Source organism: Piliocolobus tephrosceles, chromosome 8 (assembly GCF_002776525.5).
Source record: "Piliocolobus tephrosceles isolate RC106 chromosome 8, ASM277652v3, whole genome shotgun sequence".
Lineage (NCBI taxonomy): Eukaryota > Metazoa > Chordata > Mammalia > Primates > Cercopithecidae > Piliocolobus > Piliocolobus tephrosceles.
This window is the reverse complement of record NC_045441.1, coordinates 10,311,498-10,333,357: the sequence shown is the minus strand read 5'-3', so window position 1 is coordinate 10,333,357 and position 21,860 is coordinate 10,311,498. Positions and strand designations below refer to the sequence as shown.

General features: G+C 50.5%; 1 protein-coding gene across 2 annotated transcripts in view; it reads right to left on the bottom strand.

Moving 5' to 3' along the window:
* The window catches only part of COL26A1 (collagen type XXVI alpha 1 chain), a 200,749-nt gene that overhangs the window by 108,055 nt on the left and 70,834 nt on the right, over positions 1–21,860 (bottom strand). The window contains exon 3 of one of the 2 annotated variants that reach the window (XM_023194491.1): positions 3,561–3,658. In XM_023194491.1, coding sequence (XP_023050259.1) covers positions 3,561–3,658 — 98 coding nt within the window. Of the gene's footprint in view, positions 1–3,560; positions 3,665–21,860 lie in introns of both variants that reach the window. The other variant, XM_023194490.2, reaches the window with a different exon arrangement.

Below are 21,860 nucleotides of genomic sequence, written 5' to 3'. Positions count from 1 at the left end.
TACCACTGTCCACAACTCCACTGGGAGGGGACAACTAGAGGTTCCATACATGAAACTCTCCTGGGCCCTGCCTGCCCCACGTGTCTCTTCCCTGGCTCATTTTAATGTCTATCTTTTTTTTGAGACTGAGTTTCACTCTGTTGCCCAGGCTGGAGTACAATGGCATAATCTCAGTTCACTGCAACCTCTGCCTCCTGGGTTCAAGCGATTCTCCTGCCTCAGCCTCCCAAGTAGCTGGGATTACAGGCGCCTACCATGCCCAGCTAATTTTCATGTTTTTGGTAGAGTCAGGGTTTGATCATGTTGGCCAGGCCGATCTCGAACTCCTGGCCTCAAGTGATCCTCCCACCTTGGCCTCCCAAAGTGCTGGGATTACAGGCATAAGTCACTGTGCCCGGCCCAAGTTGTATCTTTTTGCTGTAATAAACCATGACCACGAGCATAATAGTTTTTAATACATTCTGAGTTCTTCTAGCAAGGTGCCGAACCTAAGGGTGGTCTTGGAGACCCCCAATCTACAAATACATGCATGTGTGTATACACACATATATCAGTTTCTCTAATCCTCTTTTTGCTCGTTTGTTTAGACACAGGGTCTCACTCTATCACCCAGGCTAGAGTGCAGCAGCATAATCATAGCTCACTATAGCCTCGACCTCCTAGGCTCAGGGGATCCCTCCCCCTCAGCCTCCTGAGTAGCTGAGACTACAGGCATGTGACATCACACCTAGCTAATTTCTCTTTTTTTGTAGAGATGGGGTCTCGCTATGTTTCTCAGGCAGGTCTCAAACTCCTAGCCTCAGCCTCCCATAGCACTGAGATTATACTGTGTCCCAGCTTTCATCCTCTTTTAAACCAGCTTTGTTATTCTGCCAGTTCCCTCATTAAATGAGTTTGATAAAACCCGTAAATCAAACAGTGCTCACTATGAACTTACATGAGAATGACCACTTAAGCATTTTTTTTTTCCTTTTGAGACAGAGTCTCACTCTATTGCCCAGGCTGGAAAGAAGTGGCACAATCTCAGCTCACTGCAACTTCTGCCTCTCGGGTTCAAGTGATCCTCCTGCCTTAGCCTCCCGAGTAGCTGGGATTACAGGCACCTGCCACCACGCCTGGCTAATTTTTCTATTTTTAGTAAAGACGGAGTTTCACTGTGTTGGCCAGGCTGGTCTTGAACTCCTGACCTCAGGTGATCTGCCTGGCTTGGCCTCCCAAACCACTTAAGCATTTTGAGACTTACACTTCATTTAATAGCATTCATTTTTCTTTTCTTTTCTTTTTTTTTTTTTTTTTTTTGAGAGGGAGTCTCGCTCTGTCGCCCAGGCTGGAGTGCAGTGGCCGGATCTCAGCTCACTGCAAGCTCCGCCTCCTGGGTTTACGCCATTCTCCTGCCTCAGCCTCCCGAGTAGCTAGGACTACAGGCGCCCGCCACCTCGCCCGGCTACTTTTTTGTATTTTTTTAGTAGAGACGGGGTTTCACCGGGTGAGCCAGGATGGTCTCAATCTCCTGACCTCGTGATCCGCTCGTCTCGGCCTCCCAAAGTGCTGGGATTACAGGCGTGAGCCACCGCTCCCGGCCAATAGCATTCATTTTTCAATAAAGAGACTACAAGAGATGAAAAATGTGTATGTTCAAGCTATACAGTGGTCTCCAGGGATTGCCAGGGCAGTGACAGGAAAGCTTAGGGCCTCTGGGAGCTGAGAGTTGAGACAAGGGCCCTGAAGTTTTTTGTTTTTGTTTTTGTTTTTTTTCAGACGGAGTCTCACTCTGTCACTCAGGCTGGAGTGCAGCGGCACAATCTTGGTTCATTGCAACCTCTGTCTCCCAGTTTCAAGCAATTCTCGTGCCTCAGCCTCCCAGGTAGCTGGGATTATAGGTGCACACCACCACGCCTGGCTAATTTTTGTATTTTTGGTAGAGACAGGGTTTCACCATGTTGACCAGGCTTGTGTCGAACTCCTGACCTCAAGTGATCCGCCCACCTTGGCCTCCCAAAGTGTTGGGATTATAGGCATGAGCCACCGAGCCCAGCCGCTAAAGCCTTCCTAATGCTGAGAGGGCTTCTGGAAGCAAGGCTTGGTCTGGAAGCAAGCTGTGGTCATTCAACACCATAGCATTACGCCAGGGCCGGCCCACTGCCTGGAAACCTGGCATCCCTCACGTTGGAGGTCCTTCCTGCTTCTCTCTGAAGAAGGGTCCAAGTCAGCCCCGGAACCTCCAACAAGGATAGCCCAGCCTCCCCTGCCAGCATCAGGCACCTCATCAACCACGACAAGAGGCACCTGTTGGACTCTGGCATCCTGGCCTTTTTCCTTCAGCTCTGCTCTGGGCCAGAGGCCCCCTGAAGCAATTGTCGGAGTCTTGCTATTTCTGTCAATTGCGTTATTCTTTGTAACCCAAAGAGCTCTTTAGGCAGTTTCCACTCAAAGCATATAGATACTGCAATCAAATCAATAAGTAACAAGATGAGAAGGGAAGAATTTTGTGAGAAAGTGAAGGTGGGAGACAGCTACTGTTTCCAAATACAAAACTGACCCCTCTGGCCAGGCGGGGTGGTTCAGGGGTGGTTCACACCAGTAATCCCAGCACTTTGGGAGGCCGAGGCGGGAGGATCGCTTGAGCCAAGGAGTTCGAGACCAGCCTGAGCAACATTGCAAGATCCGTCTCTAAAAATCATACAAAAAAATAGCTAGGTATGGTGGTGCACACCTACACTCCCAGCTGCACAAGAGGCTAAAGTGGGAGGATGGATTAAGCCCAGAAGTTCGAGGCTGCAGTGAGCCACGATCATGTCACTGCATTCCAGCCTGGGCAGCAGAGTGAGATCTTGTCTCAAAAAAAAAAAAAAAAGAAAAAGAAAAAAAAAATCTGACCCCTGAGCCTCAGCCTCCAGACCCATCCAGCCATGCTGGGGAACAAGGTGGGCTGCACACTTGTTCATTAGGTGGGACTCGATTTCCCTGGCCAGCAGTGAAGGGGCATTTGCTCTGTCCACCACTGCTGGCCCACCTAAGTGCTGTTGTGTGACCCTGTCATGCTCCAGAGTCGGGCTGAGCCCAGGCCCCCAGGCTAAACACCAGCAGGGCAGAACGGCAGAAAGCAGCTGGGTGAACGTCTATCTGCAGCTCCCTGTCAGCCTCTGTGTCTCAGTCTGCAAAGTCCTTGTCCTCAAGGCTGGTGGGACCTCATCCGCATTTGCTCAGAGCCCAGATATCCAACCCTGCCTGCCCCAGGGGTTCTGGGTGCATCGGAGCCAGAAGTGGAAGAAACCGGCTAGAAATCAAATCTCTTTCCCTGGCACCAGTGCTGTTTTTGGCTTCTTTATTCCACTACCCAACCAATGCAAACTGGCACCTGTGCCCACGGGCAGGGCGGGCAACTTCACCCTGGTTTGGCCAGGCCGATCCAGAACATTTGTTTCAGAGGTGATTGGGAAAGGAAAGGATTTCAAGTTATGGAGGAAAGGAGAGCTGCTTGCAGGAGGAGGCCAGAGGAGGGAGAAATGGCAGACTGACCTGCGCCTGGCCCCCTGCACCCCAAGTGACTGCAGACTTACCCTCATCACAGTTGCTCCCGGTGAAGCCAGGGCAGCACCTCCACTCCAGCGCCGTCACCGTGCGGTAGGACACTCTGTAGGTGGGTCTGATCAGAGTCCTGTAACTAACACACAGACAGCGTCAGCGGGGCGCAAGCTCCTGCCCACCCACCCCCAGACCCCACTCCTGCATAGATGGGTCAGGCTGTTTTGCCCAGCCAGGGCTCCGGGAGGCCCCCATGGCGTGGAAACCACTGCCGGGGTCCGTGTTCACTGGCTGTGCAAATGCCTTTGCAAAAATCATAACGGAGGAAGTTATGACAGTGAAAGAGATCAGACTTAACCAACTCCATCTTGCTTCTAACCTTCAGGCTGTCCTCGTTCATTCCTGGGAGTAGTCCGAACTAATCTTGGGAAGAAATGTAGTTTATGGTTTGACTCTGAAACAAAATTGATAATATCTCTTTCCCAAAAAGACCCCCTTCTTGCCAGGGGACAAGTCTGCCTTTGTAGGACTAACAAATTAGCTACAGGATTAGAAATTATGGTTTAGGGGGCCATGCAGCCTATGGCTGCGAGAGTCTGAACCTCCCCAAATTGCTCCTGGGGATAGCATCGCTATTATGAAACCTAAGGTCAGTGCTTGAGATATTTTGCAGACCCTATCCTCGATGGATCAGCTGATACCACCCAGACCTGTAATCTGGCTTGAGTAGTGCTACGACCCCATGCAAGAACAGAAGACAGCAGGAAAACCTCACTTCAGCCCCCTACGATTCCATCTCCAACCTGACCAGTCACCACTCTCCACCTCCCGAGCCTCTACCCACCAAATTGTCTTTAAAAATTCCGTCCCGAATGCTCAGGAGACTGATTTAAGTGATTAAAACTTCCAGTTCCCCATACAGCCGGCTCTGCGTAAATTACTCTTTCTCTCTCTCTCTTTTTTTTTTTTTTTTTTTTTTAGTTGAGACAGAGTCTCACTCTGTTGCCCAGGCTGGAGTGCAGTGGTGCGATCTTGGCTCACTGCAACCTCTGTCTCCTGGGTTCAAGCAATTCTTCTGCTTCAGCCTCCCGAGTAACTGGGATTACAGGTGTGTGCCACCATGCCCAGCTAAATTTTTGTATTTTTGGTAGAGACAGGGTTTCACCATGTTGGTGAGGCTGGTCTCGAACTCCTGGCCTCAAGTGATCCACCCACCTCAGCCTCCCAAAGTGCTGTGATCATAGGCGTGAGCAACTGTGCCCGACCATCTTTCTATTTCAATTCCCGTGTCTTGATAAATCAGCTCTGTCTAAGCAGCAGGTAAGGTGAACCCCTTGGGCAGTGACAGCTATGTGACCCTGGACCAGTCACCATCCCTCTCTGTGTCAGCTGTGATCTAAACATGGATGGAACTGGAAGCTGTTATGTTACATGAACCACCCAGGCACAGAAAGACAAATACCATATGTTCCCTAAGAGGGAGGTAAACAATGTATACACAATGGAGACACGGAAGGGGAGTGGGTAGGTAATGAATGCAATGTATGTGATATAGTTTGGATATTTGTCTAAACTCCAAATCTCAGGTTGAAATGTAATTCCCAGCATTAGTTGAAGCCTGGTGGGAGGTGATTAGATGGGGGGACAGACCTCTCATGAATGGTCTAGCACCATCCCCTTGGTGATAAGTGGGTTCTGGCTTTCAGTTCACGTGACATCTGTTTGTTTAAAATTGTGTGGCGCCTCCCCCATCACTGTCTTCTTTTTTTTTTGAGACAGAATCTCACTCTGTCATCGAGCTGGAATTCAGTGGCGCAATCTCGGCTCACTGCAAGCTCCGCCTCCCTGGTTCAAGCAATTCTCCTTCCTCAGCCTCTCGAGTAGCTGGGATTACAGGCATGCGCCACCACGCCCAGCTAATTTTTGTATTTTTAGTAGAGATGGGGTTTCACCTTGTTGACCAGGATGGTCTCGATCTCCCGACCTCGTGATCCGCCCACCTCAGCTTCCCACAGTGCTGGGATTACAGGCGTGAGCCATCACGCCTGGTGCCCCCTTACTCTCTTTCTCCCAATTCGCCTTCCGCCATGAATGAAAGCTCCCAGACACCTCCCCAGAGGCCAAGCAGATGCCGGCACCATGCTTGTAAACCTGCAGAATTGTGAGCCAAATTAAACTTTTCTTTATAAATTACCCAGTCTCAGGTATTTCTTTATAGCAATGCAAGAACGGCCTAATAGAGTACATTATATGGGTGATGGATTTCCTGAGAGCCCTGACTTCACCACTGTGCAATGTATCAGTTGCACTTGTAACCCATAAATTTATACAAATAAAAAATAATAATAAACATAAAGTCCCTGGCCAGACAAGGTGGCTCACGCCTGTAATCCCAGCACTTTGTGAGGCCAAGGTGGGTGAATCACCTGAGGTCAGGAGTTCGAGACCAGCCTGGCCAAGATGGTGAAACCCTGTCTCTACTAAAAATACAAAAATCAGCCAGGCATGGTGGCAGGTGCCTGTAGCCCCAGCTACTTGAGAGGCTGAGGCAGGAGAACCTGGGAGGCGGAGGTTGCAGTGAGCCGAGATCACGCCACTGCACTCTAGCCTGGGCAACAGAGTGAGACTCCATCTCAAAAAAAAAAAATAAACAAATTAAATTAAATTAAATTAAAAATAAAGTCCCCTCTAGCTCTGCCATTCTACAACTCTCCAAGTGTGGCTACCTGTGATGGGAAAGTGTCCTAAACACTGAACACTGACCAAGATGATAAAGAAAGAAAAGGGGCCAGGCACAGTGGCTCACACACGTAATCCCAGCACTTTGGGAGGCCAAGGTGGGCAGATTACCTGACGTTGGGAGTTCAAGACCAGCCTGGCCAACATGGAGAAACCTCATCTCTTCTAAAAATACAAAAATTAGTCGGGTGTGGTGGCACATGCCTGTAATCCCAGCTACTTGGGAGGCTGAGGCAGGAGAATTACTTGAACCCAGGAGGCGGATGTTGCAGTGGGCGGAGATCATACCTTTGCAGGCAGGCAGGCAGAAAGGAAGGGGGGAGGGAGGGAGGGAGGGAGGAAGGAAGGAAGGAAGGAAGGAAGGAAGGAAGGAAGGAAGGAAGGAAGGAAGGAAGGAAGGAAGGAAAGAGAGAATTAGCAGGACCTGCAAAATTTTCAACTATCACCTACTCTGACCTTTTTCCCAATTATTATTTCTTGTGGTTGATTCACCAGCAATAAACTCAAAGTGGGTTTACTGACCACCCACTTTTTGCTATATTGTGGTCATAGATTTACAAAACTGTGTCCTCATCCTGAGAAGAGCAAGACACGTCAATGAAGAAAACTTGGCATACAAGGCCAGGAGTGGGGGTTACACCTGTAGTCCTAGCACTTTGGGAGGCCGAGGCAGGAGGATTGCTTGAAGTCAGAAGTTCGAGACCAACCTGGGCAATATACCAAGATGCTGTCTCTACAAAAAATAAAAAAATTAACCCGGCATAGTGGTGCACACCTGTAGTCCCAGCTACTTGGGAGGCTGAGGTGGGAGGGTCACTGGAGCCCAGGAGTTTTGAGGCTACAGTGAGCCATGATCGAACCACTGCACTTAGCCTGAGCAACAGAGCAAGACCCCATCTCTAAAAAAAAAAAAAAAAAAAAAAAGGAAAGAAAGAAAGAAAAGAACGAGAAAAAACTTGGAATACAGTAGGGGACTCTTGCAGGAATTAAAAAAAAAAAAAATTCTTGCAAAAGGCTGTGGATCCTGCGGTAAAGTTTCACGCTCCCACAGTTCTGAAATTTTTCTTACACATAAGTTGGATGCTTTTTTGTCACACTCCAAGAATCGTGAATATAAAATGCATGACCAAATTTCATAAGGGAGACACATTCAGCTTTTATTATTCACTTTACGTGCATTGTCATAACTGCTGCTTGATCGAGTTTGCACAATGTCCTCCTGAAGACAAAACTACATAACTTCACAAAATGTAAATCTGCTGACATGGAGCAACTTAATCGGTGAATGAAACAATCATGATTTAATTGGTAGCAGCAGGCGTGACGTTTGGAGATGCACTGTTGACAGGAAAACACATGAGTGGAGAATTGGATTTCAGAAGTACGACTCTGAATCTGAAAAATCCTGTTATGCTCATTTCTTTTTTTAAAAAGCAAAAACCTACACTCGTGTTTCATAAACATTCCAGCAAACCAGTTTCCCCCTGGAGATGGGGGGGGGGGGTGGCGTAGTTGTGTGCAGCTGGGGCAGAAAGTCTCTAGTAAGGAGGTAGGAGATGGCCAGGAGAGGTGCCCACAGCTGTGAGCTAGAGAGCAAAGCCCCCAGCTTTTGGGAGCAACTGGGCAACCCAGTGCAGGATGGGGAGTTGGAAAGGGCTGGCAGACCAATAGTGCCAAGGTCACCCCTCCTTACAACAAGTGACTCTGGATGGGGTGATGAGCCTGACTCTGAAGAGGACAAATGCACTCTTTTCACAATACACACACACTCATATACATGCACACACACATTCACATACCCACGTGAGCACACACGTGCACTCACACACTCTCACACCTTCACACGCTTGCACAAACTCACTTGCAAGCTCTCACAAACTCATACATACACGCTCACACATTCACACTCATTTGCTCTCTCACATTCACACACTCGTGCTTGCACACTCGTGCACACTTCCACACACACTCTCACCAGAACACACGCTCAGCGCCCTCAGACTCACTCAGGCACACTCACATTCACATACTTTTACACAATCATGCACACACACACGCACCTTCTCACACGATTGGATAAACACACACTCAGCCTCATACTAACACACTAAACACCTTCACATACCTGAGGACTAAACTCTGACCGTTTTCTTCTCTTGCCCAGATTCCTATCTAAGGAGGCTGGGGAGTCACGCCTTTTTAAATCACAAAGCCTCATCACACAGGTTTTATTTTAACCCTATATAATGTGGCTGGCTTTCCAATCAGGCTCTGGCGTAACATCGCATGGCAGGTAAGGAAGGAAATCAAAATATTTTAACCCCAAATATGTTTCTATGCCATATCTTTTGTTTTGGTTTTAGACAGAGTCTTGCTCTGTTGCCCAGGCTGGAGTGTAGTGGTAAAATCTTGGCTCGCTGCAAACTCTGCCTCCCGGGTTCAAGTGATTCTCCTGCCTCAGCTCCTGAGTAGCTGGGATCACAGGGACCCACCACCACGCCCAGCTAACTTTTTGTATTTTTTAGTAAGAGAGGGGGTTTTGCCATGTTGGCCAGGCTGGTCTTGAACTCCTGACCTCAGGTGATCCACCTGCCTCGGCCTCCCAAAGTGTTGGGATTACAGGCGTGAGCCAGCGCGCCCGGCTCTTTGCCATATCTCAAAATAGCACTGGCAAAGCTGTCTCTTGTGATGGGGATGGAGGGTAGGGGAGAATCTACATTCTGTAGAGAATCCCTTTCCCTTTTCCAGGCCTTTTTGATATCCAGGAGAGAGTCAACTAATAGTCTGACATCTTTTAAAATCTGACAAGAAATGTTTACACGCTATTCTCTCTGAAGCCTGCTACCTGGAGGCTGCATTTGCGTGATAAGAACCTCAGTCTCCACAATCTCTTATTTTATATTATTTTATTTTTTGAAACAGAGTCTCACCTGTCACCCAGGCTGGAGTGCAGTGGGGTGATCACAGCTCACTGCAGCCTCCACCTCCTCCAGCACAAGCAATCCTCCCCTCTCAGCCTCCCGAGTAGCTGGAAGTACAGACACACACCACCACATCTGGCTAATTGTTTTTGTATTTTGTAGAGACAGGGTGTAGACATGTTGCCCAGGATGTTCTTAAACTCCTGGGCTCAAGTGATCCTCCCATGTCAGCTTCTCAAAATGCTGGGATTACAGGCATGAACCACCATGCCCGGCCTCTCACCATCCCTTCCTCTCACCATCCCTTCCTCTCACCATCCCTTGTCTTAACCCAGACATTCTCTTTCTATTGATTCCAGGTATTTAGATAAACTATTTTAACCAGTTGCCAATCAGAAAATATTTGAATCCAGGGCTGGGAGTAGGGGCTCATGCCTGCAATCCCAGCACTTTGGGAGGCTGAGGCAGGCAGATGGCCTGAGGTCAGGAGTTCGAGACCAGCCTGGCCAAGATGGTAAAACTCCATCTCTACTAAAAATACAAAAATTAACCAGGCGTGGTGGTGCACGCCTGTAATCCCAGCTACTCGGGAGGCCGAGGCAGGAGAATCGCTTGAACCTGGGAGGTGGAGGCTGCAGCGAGCCAAGATCACACCACTGCACTCCAGCCTGGGTGACAGAGCAACACTCCATCTCAAAAAAAAGAAAAAAAAAAATCTTTGAATCCACCTATGACCTGGAAACCCCAGCTTTCCGTTGTCCCATTGCATATCTTACGTGTATTGATTGATGTCTTATGTCCCCCTAAAATGTATAAAACCTAATTGTGGCCCAGTCACCGTAAGCGTATGTTCTCAGGCTCTCCTGGGGGCTATATCACGGGCCACGGCCACTTATATTTGGCTCACAATAAATGTCTTCAAATATTTTACAGAGTTTGAGTCTTTTCATCAACATACCCATGTATGCTCACACTCACATAACTCACATGCTTACACTCAGAACTCACACGCTAAACTCACACACACACACACGCTGTCTCAAATGCTCGTATGTGCCTACTTGCTCACATACACACCGACACACATTCACTTACTCTGTCACACTCACATACGCTCTTACACGTTCACACTCACATAAGCACACATGCACACTCATGCACTTGCCCACACACTTTTTTTCTCTCTTTTTTGAGCCGGGATTTTGCTCTGTCACCCAGGCTAGAGTGCAGTGATGCAATCATGGCTCACTGCAGCCTCAACCTCCACAGTTCAAGCGATCCTCTTGCCTCAGCCTCCCAAGTAGCTGGGACTACAAGCATGCACCACCACACCTAGCTAATTTTTTTTGTTTGCTTTTTGTTTTTCGTTTTTTTTTTTTTTTTTTTTTTTTTTTTTTTTGAGACAGAGTCTCACTCTGGAGTGAGTAATGCAATCTCAGCTCACTGCAACCTCCTCCTCCCAGGTTCAAGCGATTCTCCTGCCTCACCCTCCCTAGTAACGGGGATTACAGGTGTAACACCACGCCCAGCTAATTTTTGTATTTTTACTTGAGACAGAGTTTCACCACATTGGCCAGGCTGGCGTCGAACTTGGGACCTCAAGCAAACCACCAACCTCGGCCTCCCAAAGTGCTGGGATTACAGGTGTGAGCCACTGTGCCCAGCTTTTTGTTATTTATTTATTTATTTATTTATTTATTTATTTATTTATTTACTTACTTACTTTTTTGAGACAGAGTTTCACTCTTGTTGCCCAGGCTGGAGTGCAATGGCATGATCTTGGCTCACTACAACCTCCACCTCCCTGGTTCAAGCGATTCTCCTGCCTCAGCCTCCCGAGTGGCTGGGATTACAGGCACCCGCCACCACATCCAGCTTTTTTTTTTTTTTTGTACTTTTAGTAGAGACAGGGTCTTGCCATTTTGGCCAAACTGGTCTTGAACTCCTGACCTCGGGTGATCCACCCGCCTTGGCCTCCCAAAGTGCTGGGGATTACAAGCGTGAGCCACCGTGCCAGTACTGTTAAAATTTTTTATAGAGGCATTTCTTGCTATGTTGCCCAATCTGGTCTCGAACTCCTGAGCTCAAGTGATTCTCCCACCTCCTCAGCCTCCCAAAGTGTTGGGATTACAGGCATAAGCCACTGTGCCCAGCTCCCAACACACTTGATATCCACATGTGCACACACACACACACTCACATTCACGTGCTTGCCTCATCGCTGTGTTACAGGGTGATGCTAAAATGGGACTCATCGCCCACCATTTCAGGAGGGGTCCCAAAGGCTGAGGACAATGCCATAAGTGCCCAGTGTCCCCAAAGTGAGGAGCTACAGCAGCCATGCACGAAATGTCATGCCCAGTGAAACCGGTTCCAGCAGCCTTAGCATCTCCACCTCCAGGCTATGTAAAAGAAAGTGGGCCGGGCAGGGTGGCTCACACCTGTCATCCCTGCACTTTGGGAGGCTGAGGCGGATGGGTCACTTGAGGTCAGGAGTTTGAGACCAGTCTGGCCTGGCCAACATGGTGAAATTCCGTCTCTACTAAAAAATACAAAAGAATTGCTGGGCATGGTGGCTCACGACTGTAATCCCAGCACTTTGGGAGGCCGAGACGGGTGGATCACGAGATAAGGAGATCGAGACCATCCTGGCTAACAAGATGAAACCCCATCTCTACTAAAAATACAAAAGTTAGCTGGCCGTGGTGGCGGGCGCTTGTAGTCCCAGCTACTCGGGAGGCTGAGGCAGGAGAATGGCGTGAACCCGAGAGGTGGAGCTTGCAGTGAGCCGAGATTGCGCCACTGCACTCCAGCCTGGGCAACAGAGCGAGATTCCATCTCAAAAAAAAAAAAAAAAAAAAATTAGTCAGGTGTTGTGGCAGACGCCTGTAATCCCAGCTACTCAGGAGGCTGAGGCAGTAGAATTTCTTGAACCTGGGAGGCAGAGGTTGCAGTGAGCCAAGATGGTGCCACTGCATCCCAGCCTGGGTGACGGAGTGAAACTGTGTCTCAAAAAGAAAAGAAAAAGAAAAAGGAAAAAGAAAAGTGAAGAATTCATGGTGGGGAGGGGCGCGGGGTTGCAATATCCTGAGCCTGGATTTCTTTGAAGAACGTGCTGACCTTCACCCCAGCACCTCAAAGGGGAGATTTAGTTGCTTCCTACCTTACTCCCAAGAGAGCCCCAAGGAGAGTACAATACCCCTTCCCCAGTTTGGGGGCCACAGGAGCCTGGGAGGACTCTGACTCTAGCTTGGAGGGGGGAGCGGTGGCAGAGTGCAGTAGCCAGCTCCCCTCTGCAGCATATGTGTGTATTTCACGTCGGCCACACGTGGAACCCCAGCACCCCACAAAGGAAGCAGGACTAGCAAGACGGGCATCTGGGACTGGGTGACCCAGCAGTAAGGGGGGTCCTGGGAAGTCGGAGGTGGAGGCCACGGTTCTGAGCAGGCAGCCAGAACAGGGCCTCCCAACCCCTGCGAGGTGGAAGTGCCCAGGCTGGGCATGCATCATGCCTGGGAGATCTGAGAACGCACCCTACGAAGGGGCCAGCAATCCACAGGAGTCACTCTCAGGGGCCACATCAACAGAGGGCAACAGTATCCACTGAGTAAGACTCTCTGCCCCGGCCTCTGCCTGGTCCCCTCCTTTCCCATCCCAAGGGCCGCTCATCAGTATCTGCAAGTGAAAAATAAAGACAGATGGAGCGTGGTGTCTCAGGCCTGTAATCCCAGCACTTTGGGAGGCTGAGGCAGGTGGATCACTCGATGTCAGGAGTTCAAGACCACCAGCCCGGCCAATATGGGGAAACCCAGTCTCTACCAAAAATACAAAAATTAGCTGTGCCTGGTGGCGCACGCCTGTGATCCCAGCTACTCAGGGGGCTGAGGCAGGAGAACTGCTTGAACCCGGGAGGTGGAGGTTGCAGTGAGCCGAGATCGTGCCACTGCACTCCAGCCTGGGAGACAGAGTGAGACTCTATCTCAAAGAAAGAAAGAAAAAGAAAGACCTAGAAAAAAAGAAAGGGCTCACAACCCTCTCGCTGCCGCGGATCTGCCAGCCAGAAGCAGGCCCAGCTGGGACAGAGGAGAAGCTTTTGTTTAGATTAAAAATGGCAGTTTTAAAATTAATTCCTGAAATGAGATTACTCTTCCGACTACGAGACACCAGAAAAACTACAGAATCCACCCAGGGCCCGGAGCAGGCACAAGGACCAAGCTGCTGTTGTCTGCACCCTGCTGAGCACAGCCTATGCCAAAAACTCAGGTCCCTCCCTTAACCTCCACGCAATGGGATCGATGGAGCCCTGGGCTCCGGAGTGCAAGCTTGGCATTTGGGCTCTGCCCATAATTCACTATACAACATTGCACAGGTACCTAAACCTCTCTGAACCCGTTTCCTGATCTGTGTGATGAGGATACCGGGGAGGCCAGGATGCCTAGTGTAAGGCTGTGAGTATGGGAGGGGTGCATGGATGCCGGGTTTGCAAAATACACACCTGACCTCATTCCTCCCAACCCACACCCTTCGGCTGTCCCCACTGTCATCAGGAGAGAGTCCGGGCTGCTGAGCCACGTGTGCTGGAACTTCTCCACCTGACACAGCCACCTCTGGCCCTCACCCACCAGGCAGGAGCCCTCCAGATGCACCAGACACTCTCACTTCAATCCACGCTTGGAATGATGAAGATGGTAATGAGAACAACAAAAGTAGATATGATAGGCCGGGCGCAGTGGCTCATGCCTGTAATCCCAACACTTTGGGAGGCTGAGGCAGGTGGATCATTTGAGGCCAGGAGTTCAAGACCAGCCTGGCCGACATGGTGAAACTCCGTCTCTACTAAAAACACACACAAAAAAATAGCCAGGCCTGGTGGTGGGCGCCTGTAATCCCAGCGACTCAGGAGTCTGAGGCACAAGAATTGCTTAAACCTGGGAGGCGGAGATAGAAGTGAGCCGAGATCGCACCACTGCACTCCAGTCTGGGTGACAGGGGAAGACTCTCTCTTAAATATATATAAATATAATAATAGCTTCAATTGCAGACTCACAGTGTACTGAATGATTTACATAAGCTGACTGAGATCAAGAGATGTCTTTATTCCCAATTTACAGACAAGGAAACTGAGGCACAAAGAGATGAAGCAACTTTGTCAAGGTGGTGGAACTAGGATCTGAACCCAGGCAAAATCGGTTCCAGAGCCCAGTAATACTAACTTGTGTTTGTTCAGCACAGGGGAACGTTTTCCTCTCATCTACACACAGGAACTGATCTTGGGCCCCTGATACAGAAACTGAGCTAATCTCTCTGGAGATGCTCTTTTTCTTTTCTTTTCTTTCTTTTTTTTTTTTTTTTTTTTTTGAGATAGAGTCTCCCGCTGTTCCCCAGGCTAGAGTGCAGTGGCGCAATCGAGGCTCACTGCAACCTCTGCCTCCTGGGTTCAAGCAATTCTCCTGCCTCAGCCTCCCAAGTAGCTGGAATTACAGGAGTAATTTTGTATTTTTAACCTAATTTTAGCTAATTTTGATATTTTTAGTAGAGACAGGGTTTCACCACGTTGGCCAGGCTGGCCTGGAACTCCTGACCTCAGGTGATCTGCCCGTATTGGCCTCCCGAAGTGCTGGGATTACAGGCATGAGCCACCGCTTCTGGCCACAGTCTTTTTCGGCCCCTCATTCTGAATTTCACAGGCTTGGCCCGTGCCACTCCAGAACCCAATGGCTGCCAAGTCCAGGCGCGGGGCACACCAGTAGGTGGCACTGTGTCACCATCCCAACGGGCCAAGACTCAGCTTTGTCGCCCCCCTGGATCTCACCTGAATGCCCAAGACAGGTTCCACATTTGTGGTCCTTCTTCCCAGTCTTGGGAAAAATCCTGAGGGAGCCTGGACTCCTGTCCCCATGAAGAATTGCCAGCCCCTGCCGCTAGGATCCAGTTGGGCAAACTTTCTTTTTTTGTTGCTTTTCTTTTTGTTTTGAGACACAGTCTTGCTCTGTTGCCCTGGCTGGAGTGCGGTGACGCCACCTCGGCTCCCTGCAGCCTTCACCTCCCGGGTTCAAGCGATTCTCCTGTCTCAGCCTCCCGAGTAGCTGGGATTACAGGCACACACCACCACACCTGGCTAATTTTTGTGTTTTTAATAGAAATGAGGTTTCACCATGTTGGCCAGGCTGGTCTTGAACTCCCGACCTCAGGTGATCTGCCCGCTTTGGCCTCCCAAAGTGCAGGGATTACAGGCATGAGCCACTGCGACTGGCCTAGGCAAACTTTCTAAAATGCAGATCCAGTTTGGGGACTGCCTTCCCTCAAAAACGAGGTGTACTTATTTTATTGAACCTCTGACAGCCTTGAGGCCACACTCAGTTGAGGACACCAGGCTCCAAGAGGGGACTCAACTTTCTCAAGGCTCCCTGCAGAGTCACCAGCTGCACGGTAGTGTCAACTTTGCTGCTTGGTGGGAACATTAAGGGCCAATAACAAGGTCCCGGCCAGGTGCCACACAGTCCTGGGCGGGAGGTCCCTCCTACCCCCTAAGACTTTAACAACTCTTAGATTTTGGAGGCAAAAACAAGATTGGCCTCTGATGCTTGGATTCTCCCCAAGGTGGAGGGGCTCCATCCATCTCGGACTTCCAGTGGTCACCAAGTCCACTCTACGGCCCACAGGCTCTGCCTGCTTTGATCTGGTGTCCTCCCTGGCCTCCCAGGTGACTTTGTTTTCCAGCCACACTGGTCTTCTCACAAATCTCCAGCATACCAGGTTCCCCACCTCTTTTTATTTTTATTTTTTCCAGACAGAGTCTCACCCTGTCGCCCTGCAACCTCCGCCTGCTGGATTCAAGTGATTCCCCTGCCTCAGCCTCCCAAGTAACTGGGATTACAGGTGCATGCCACTACTCCTGGCTAATTTTTGTATTTTTAGTAGAGACAGGGTTTCCCCATGTAGCCTCTTAAGGGCTGGTCTTTCTCTCTCTCTCTCTCTCTCTCTCTCTCTCGGTCACCTCCTCCAGGAAGCTCTCCTAAGGAAGGCCTCCCACCACATCTGCCCAGCACCTAGGAGGTACACATCTCTATCAATAGACTGCTCAGGGATCTGGCTCTCATGGGCCTGTTGGCATCCCCTCGGGACGTAGAGCTGGGGCTTTTTCTGGGTTCTACATTCAGCTTGGTGTGGGTCCAAAGGAACCTCAAGGTGGGGTGGTCCTCCTAGAGTCTGCCAGTCAAGACCACAAGACTCCAGGAATGAGCTGAAGGTGGGGGAAAGGTTCTGGTCCCTGGAAAATGTTCTATATGCCTATTTTAAGGATGGCGAAATCAGCTCAGGAAAGAAAGGGGGCTGGGTGTGGTGGCTCGAGCCTGTAATCCCAGCACTTTGGGAGGCCAAGATGGGTGGATCACTTGAGGTCAGGAGTTTGAGATTAGCCTGGCCAAATGGTGAAACCCCATTTCTACTAAAAATACAAAAATTAGCCGGGCATGGTGGTGCACACCTGTAATCCCAGCTACTCAGGAAGCTGAGGCAGAAGAATCGCTTGAACCCAGGAGGCGGAGGTTGCAGTAAGCCAAGATCACGCCACTGCACCCCAGCCTGGACAACAAGTGTGAGACTCTGTCTAAAATCCAAAAAAAAAAAAAAAAAAAAAAAAAAGTTGAAAAGAAAGGGGAAGTTAAGGGGGCTGTAGCCACTGAATGCCTGCATGCTCGGCCCACTCACACCTGGGAGTATTACTGTCCCATTTTATGGATGAGAATACTGAGTCCTTACGAGAGACTGTTCAGCAGGTGGGCACAGTGCCTGACTTGGCCCACATCATCAGGAAGTGGAGGAGCCAACCCTGAACCTTCACCCCACCATCGACTGCATATATCCCATCTTTCCGTGGGCTGCCATCTGACTCCCTCCGTCTCTGGTTACTTACCCCAAGTGATGTTTCTTTTTTGTTTGTTTGTTTTATTGGTGTTGTTGTTGTTGTTTGTTTGTTTGTTTGTTTGTTTTTTGAGATGGAGTTTTGCTCTTTTTGCCCTGGCTGGAGTGCAATGACGCGATCTCGGCTCACTGTAACCTCCACCTCCTGGGTTCAAGTGATTCTCCTGCCTCAGCCTCCGGAGTAGCTAGGTTCACAGGCATGCACCACCACGCCTGACTAATTTTGTGTTTTTAGTAGAGACAAGGTTTCTCCATGTTGGTCAGGCTGGTCTCGAACACCTGACCTCATGTGATCCCCCTGCCTCAGCCTCTCAAAGTGCTGGGATTACAGGCATAAGCCACCGCGCCCGGCCCCAAGTGATGTTTTTAAAGCAGGAATCTCCTTGAACCCCTCCTAGCTTTTCTTCAATCTTAGGACAAGGCCAGACATGGTGGCTCATGCCTGCAATCCCAACACTTTAGGAGGCCAAGGCAGGAGGATAACCTGAAGCCAGGAGTTCAAGACCAACCTGAGCAACATAGCAAGACCCCCATTTCTACCAAAAATTTATAAATTAGCCAGGCATAGTGGCGCATACCTGTAGTCCCCATGTACTTGGAAGGCTGAGGTGGGAAGATTGCTAGAGTCCAGGAGTTTTAGATCAACCTGAGAAACACAGCCAGACCCTCTCTCAGAAAAAAAAATAATAAAAGAAGAAAATTAGTGGGACGTAGTGGCACGTGCCTGTAGTTCCAGCTATTTAGAAGGCTAAGCCAGGAGGATCACTTGAGTCCAGGAGTTTGAGGCTGCAGTGAGCTGTGAATGCACCACTACATTCTAGCCTGGACAACACAGTGAGGCCCTGTCTCTTAAAAGAAAAAAATCTTAGGACAATACCGAAATCCTAAGCCTAACCTTGTGGACTTCTGCCATCTGGCTACTGTCCACCTTGGCCATTCCTCCACCTCTCCTTGGCCACCCGCCACCCACTCCTCCCTGCCCCTATTCAGAACTCCGCCTCCATTCGGAACTCCACCCCCATGCAGAACTCCGCCCCCATTCAGAACTCCACCCCATTCAGAAACTCTACCCCCATTCAGAACTCCGCCCCCATTCAGAACTCCAGCCCCATTCAGAAACTCCACCCCATTCAGGAACTCCGCCCCATTCAGAAACTCCGCCACCATTCAGAACTCCACTGGCCATTTATGCATGTGCTCTGTCTCTGCCCAAGACGTGCAGCCTCCCAGAGCTCAGTGAAAAGTGCTGCCTCCTCTTAGAAGCCCACCCTGACTAGCCCACACTCAGGCCCTTCCACCCTACAGCAAGCTGGGCCCCTTCAATCTACACCCTCAAAGAACCCAGACTTCTCTTCTAAGCACTTATGATTATACACCCATCTATGCAATTATTTGTCTGACATCCCTCTCCTCCACAGAGCCACTGGTTGCACCGCCTGCCTATCTTAGGGCTAGGCACATCGTCTGCACCCAATGAAGACTGATGGAAAGAACGAAGCATTCAACGAACAGGGTGCCTGGATGCAGTCTCAGTCTGGAGGTGGCTCAAGCCTGTAATCCCAGCACTTTGGGAGGTCGAGACAGGCGGATCACCTGAGGTCAGGAATTCGAGACCAGCCTGACCAACATGGAGAAACCTTGACTCTACTAAAAACACAAAATTAGCCAGGCGTGGTGGTGCATGCCTGTAATCCCAGCTACTCAGGAGGCTGAGGCAGGAGAATCGCTTGAACTCAGGAGGTGGAGGTTGCAATGAGTAGAGATTGTGCCACTGCACTCCAGCCTGGGGGACAGAGTGAGACTCTGTCTCAAAGAAAAAGAAAAAAAAAAAGCTGTGGGGGAGGGCTCCCCGAAGAAATGAGGTCCCCATCACTGGAGGTGAGTAAGCAGAGGTCATGGCTGTCTGGTCTCCAAAGTGGATGTGCTCAAAAGCGTCATGAGGTCCCGCCTCAGGTGCGGGGGGACATGGCATTATCCAGGGATCACCTGCTCAGAACGACTCTGCCAGCCCAGAACCTTGCCTGGGGGAGCCAGGTGCCCCCTCCCTCACTGGACAGGTACCCCTCCTCAGCCTCCATGCCTGCCCACCCCCAACTCCTCCCCTGGCCTCCGCTTCCTCACTAGGAACCCCCAGGAGGAGAAACAGACTGGGAGGTTCCGAGTCAGGCTGGAGACTCAACAGGAAACGAGAGTGGGGGTTTCCGAGCGGGAGGCAGGGGATTATTAATCTCTTGATTAATCGCCGCGGGCCAGCGGGGAGGGGAAAGGGGCTTCCCACTGCAGTTCTGAGGCCTCCAGCCTCCCCAGAATCCAAGCTGGGCGTTTCCGAGTGCCAGACGGAATGGACAGTGGGCCCAGTGGGCAAGGTCTTCTGCCAAGCCTCACCTCACCCTCTGGCCCAGGGTCACAGTCCACCTGGGGGTGGTGTGGGGGTGCAGGCAGTGGATGCAGCCCAGACAGGCCCCCACTGCTTGGGGTGGGCAGCCGTGGTGAGCTTCTCAACCCAAACAGTCCCGCTAAGGAGGAGAGGCAGGGAAGAAAGAGCATGTTTTAAGAAAGCCCTTCAATCCAGGACTTTGTGTTGCCTTGCGGGCATCCGTCCTGAACAGCAGGCGACCCAACCAGAGAGGGGAGGCTGGCGGGCAGGGGGCTGTCTGGCAGAGGGGAATGAAGGAGGCAGACGAAGCCCCGGAGAGTTCCGGCAAACCCCTCTGCTCAGCACATCTGGAAAAGGTTGGCTCTAATGCCATCAAAGGACTCTGAGGGGCCGGGGAGACAGCCAAGGGCAGGGGAAGCCCGACCGAAGAAAACTTAACCCCCCGAGTCCCTGGGACTCGTCCTTTTAAGTCTATCAGGCCCCAGAGCCCCAGCCCGTCCCAGCCAGCAGCCAACCGAGGGGCTTAGGAGGGGACCAGGGCGATGTCAGTGATGCTCAATGTCCATGACGCCCAACCTCCCCACTGCAATGAACAGAACCCAGCTGGGGCTGTGACCCACTCCAGAGGAAGGCGGGTTGGGGAAGGTGGGTTCTCTCTATTTCCCAGGATGGGAAATTGAGGCACAGAGGAGGGAGGCACGGCTTGTGCTATCTGCCTTTGGGTCCCTGACCCTCGCAGTAAAGTCACCCAGTCCAGTCCAGTCTCCCAGCCACCAGGGAGGGCATTGGCCCAGGGTGCCTGCCTCCAGCCGGGGGCTTCCTCCAGGGCCGACTGCATGGGGCCTAAACAGCTGTCTTCTTCTTCTTCTTCTTCTTCTTCTTGTTTTTTTTTTTTTTTTTTGGAGATGGAGTCTCGCTGTTGCCCAGGCTGGAGGGCAGTGGCGCAATCTCAGCTCACTGCAACCTCTCCCTCCCAGGTTTGAGCGAGTCTTCTCTCTCAGCCTCCTGAGTAGCTAGGAGCAATCGCCATCACACCTGGCTAATTTCTGTATTTTTAGTAGAGATGGGGTTTCACTATGTTGGCCAGGCTGGTCTCCAACTCCTGACCTCAGGTGATCTGCCTGCCTCAGCATGAGCCACCGTGCCGGGCCCTGAACAGAGCTCTGCTCTTTCCTCCCTGCCAGCATCTCTTCCCCTAGTGAAATCTCCTAGTCCCCCAGGTCTCTGCTAAATGTCACTCCCAAGGGAAACCCACGGACCAGGTCTCCCTCCAAAGCTGTGAGTCTTTCATGAACATGTCCTCCCCATGCCAACCCTGTACACACGAGGAGAGAATCATGTTCTCTCTACACACTAGTGCCTGGCCCTTTACTGCTCAGACAACATTGAAAGAACAATCGAACAGATGAACAAATGACCTGCAAAGCCCCAGGCAAGGTCACTGTCCCCAGTACGCCCAACCAGAGCAGGCAGGTGCCTGCATTCTCGTCCACATCATGCTGTTGACCAACTGGGCACCCTGCCTCGCGCCCTGTCCCCATGCTCACTAGTGAGCATTAGTTTTAAGTACTGCCTTCTCTCCTCACCAACATACTCACACACACTACAACATTCCAACATTATTTTTAAAAGAAAAATCAGGCCAGGCGCAGTGGCTCATGCTTGTAATCCCAACACTTTGGGAGATAGAGACAGGAGGATCACTTGAGTTCAGGAGTTCAAGACCAGCCTGGGCAACATAGTGAGACCCTGTCTCCACAAAAAAATAAGAACAAAAAGAAATTAACCAAGCGTAGTGGCGTGTGCCTGTAGTCCCAGCTACTTGAGAGGCTGAGGTGGGAGGACCACTGGAGACCAGGAATTGGAGGCTGCAGTGAGCCATGATTGTGCCATTGCACTCCAGTCTGGGTGATAGAGCAAGATCCTGTCTCTACAAAAAGAAAGAGAGAGAGAGAGAGAAGATGGGATGGAGGAGGGAGGGAGGAAGGGAAAAAGAGAGAGAGGTGGGGTGGAGAGACTGAGAGAGAAAGAAGGAAGGAAGGGAGGGAGGGAGGGGAGAGAGATGAAAGAAAGAAAGAAAGAAAGAAATAAAGAAAGAAAGAAAGAGAGAAAGAAAGAAAGAAAGAAAGAAAGAAAGAAAGAAAGAAAGAAAGAGAGAGAGAGAAAGAAAGAAAGAAAGGGGCCGGGCGCGGTGGCTCAAGCCTGTAATCCCAGCACTTTGGGAGGCCGAGACGGGCGGATCACAAGGTCAGGAGATCGAGACCATCCTGCCTAATACGGTGAAACCCCGTCTCTACTAAAAAATACAAAAAAACTAGCCGGGCGAGCTGGCGGGCGCCTGTAGTCCCAGCTACTCGGGAGGCTGAGGCAGGAGA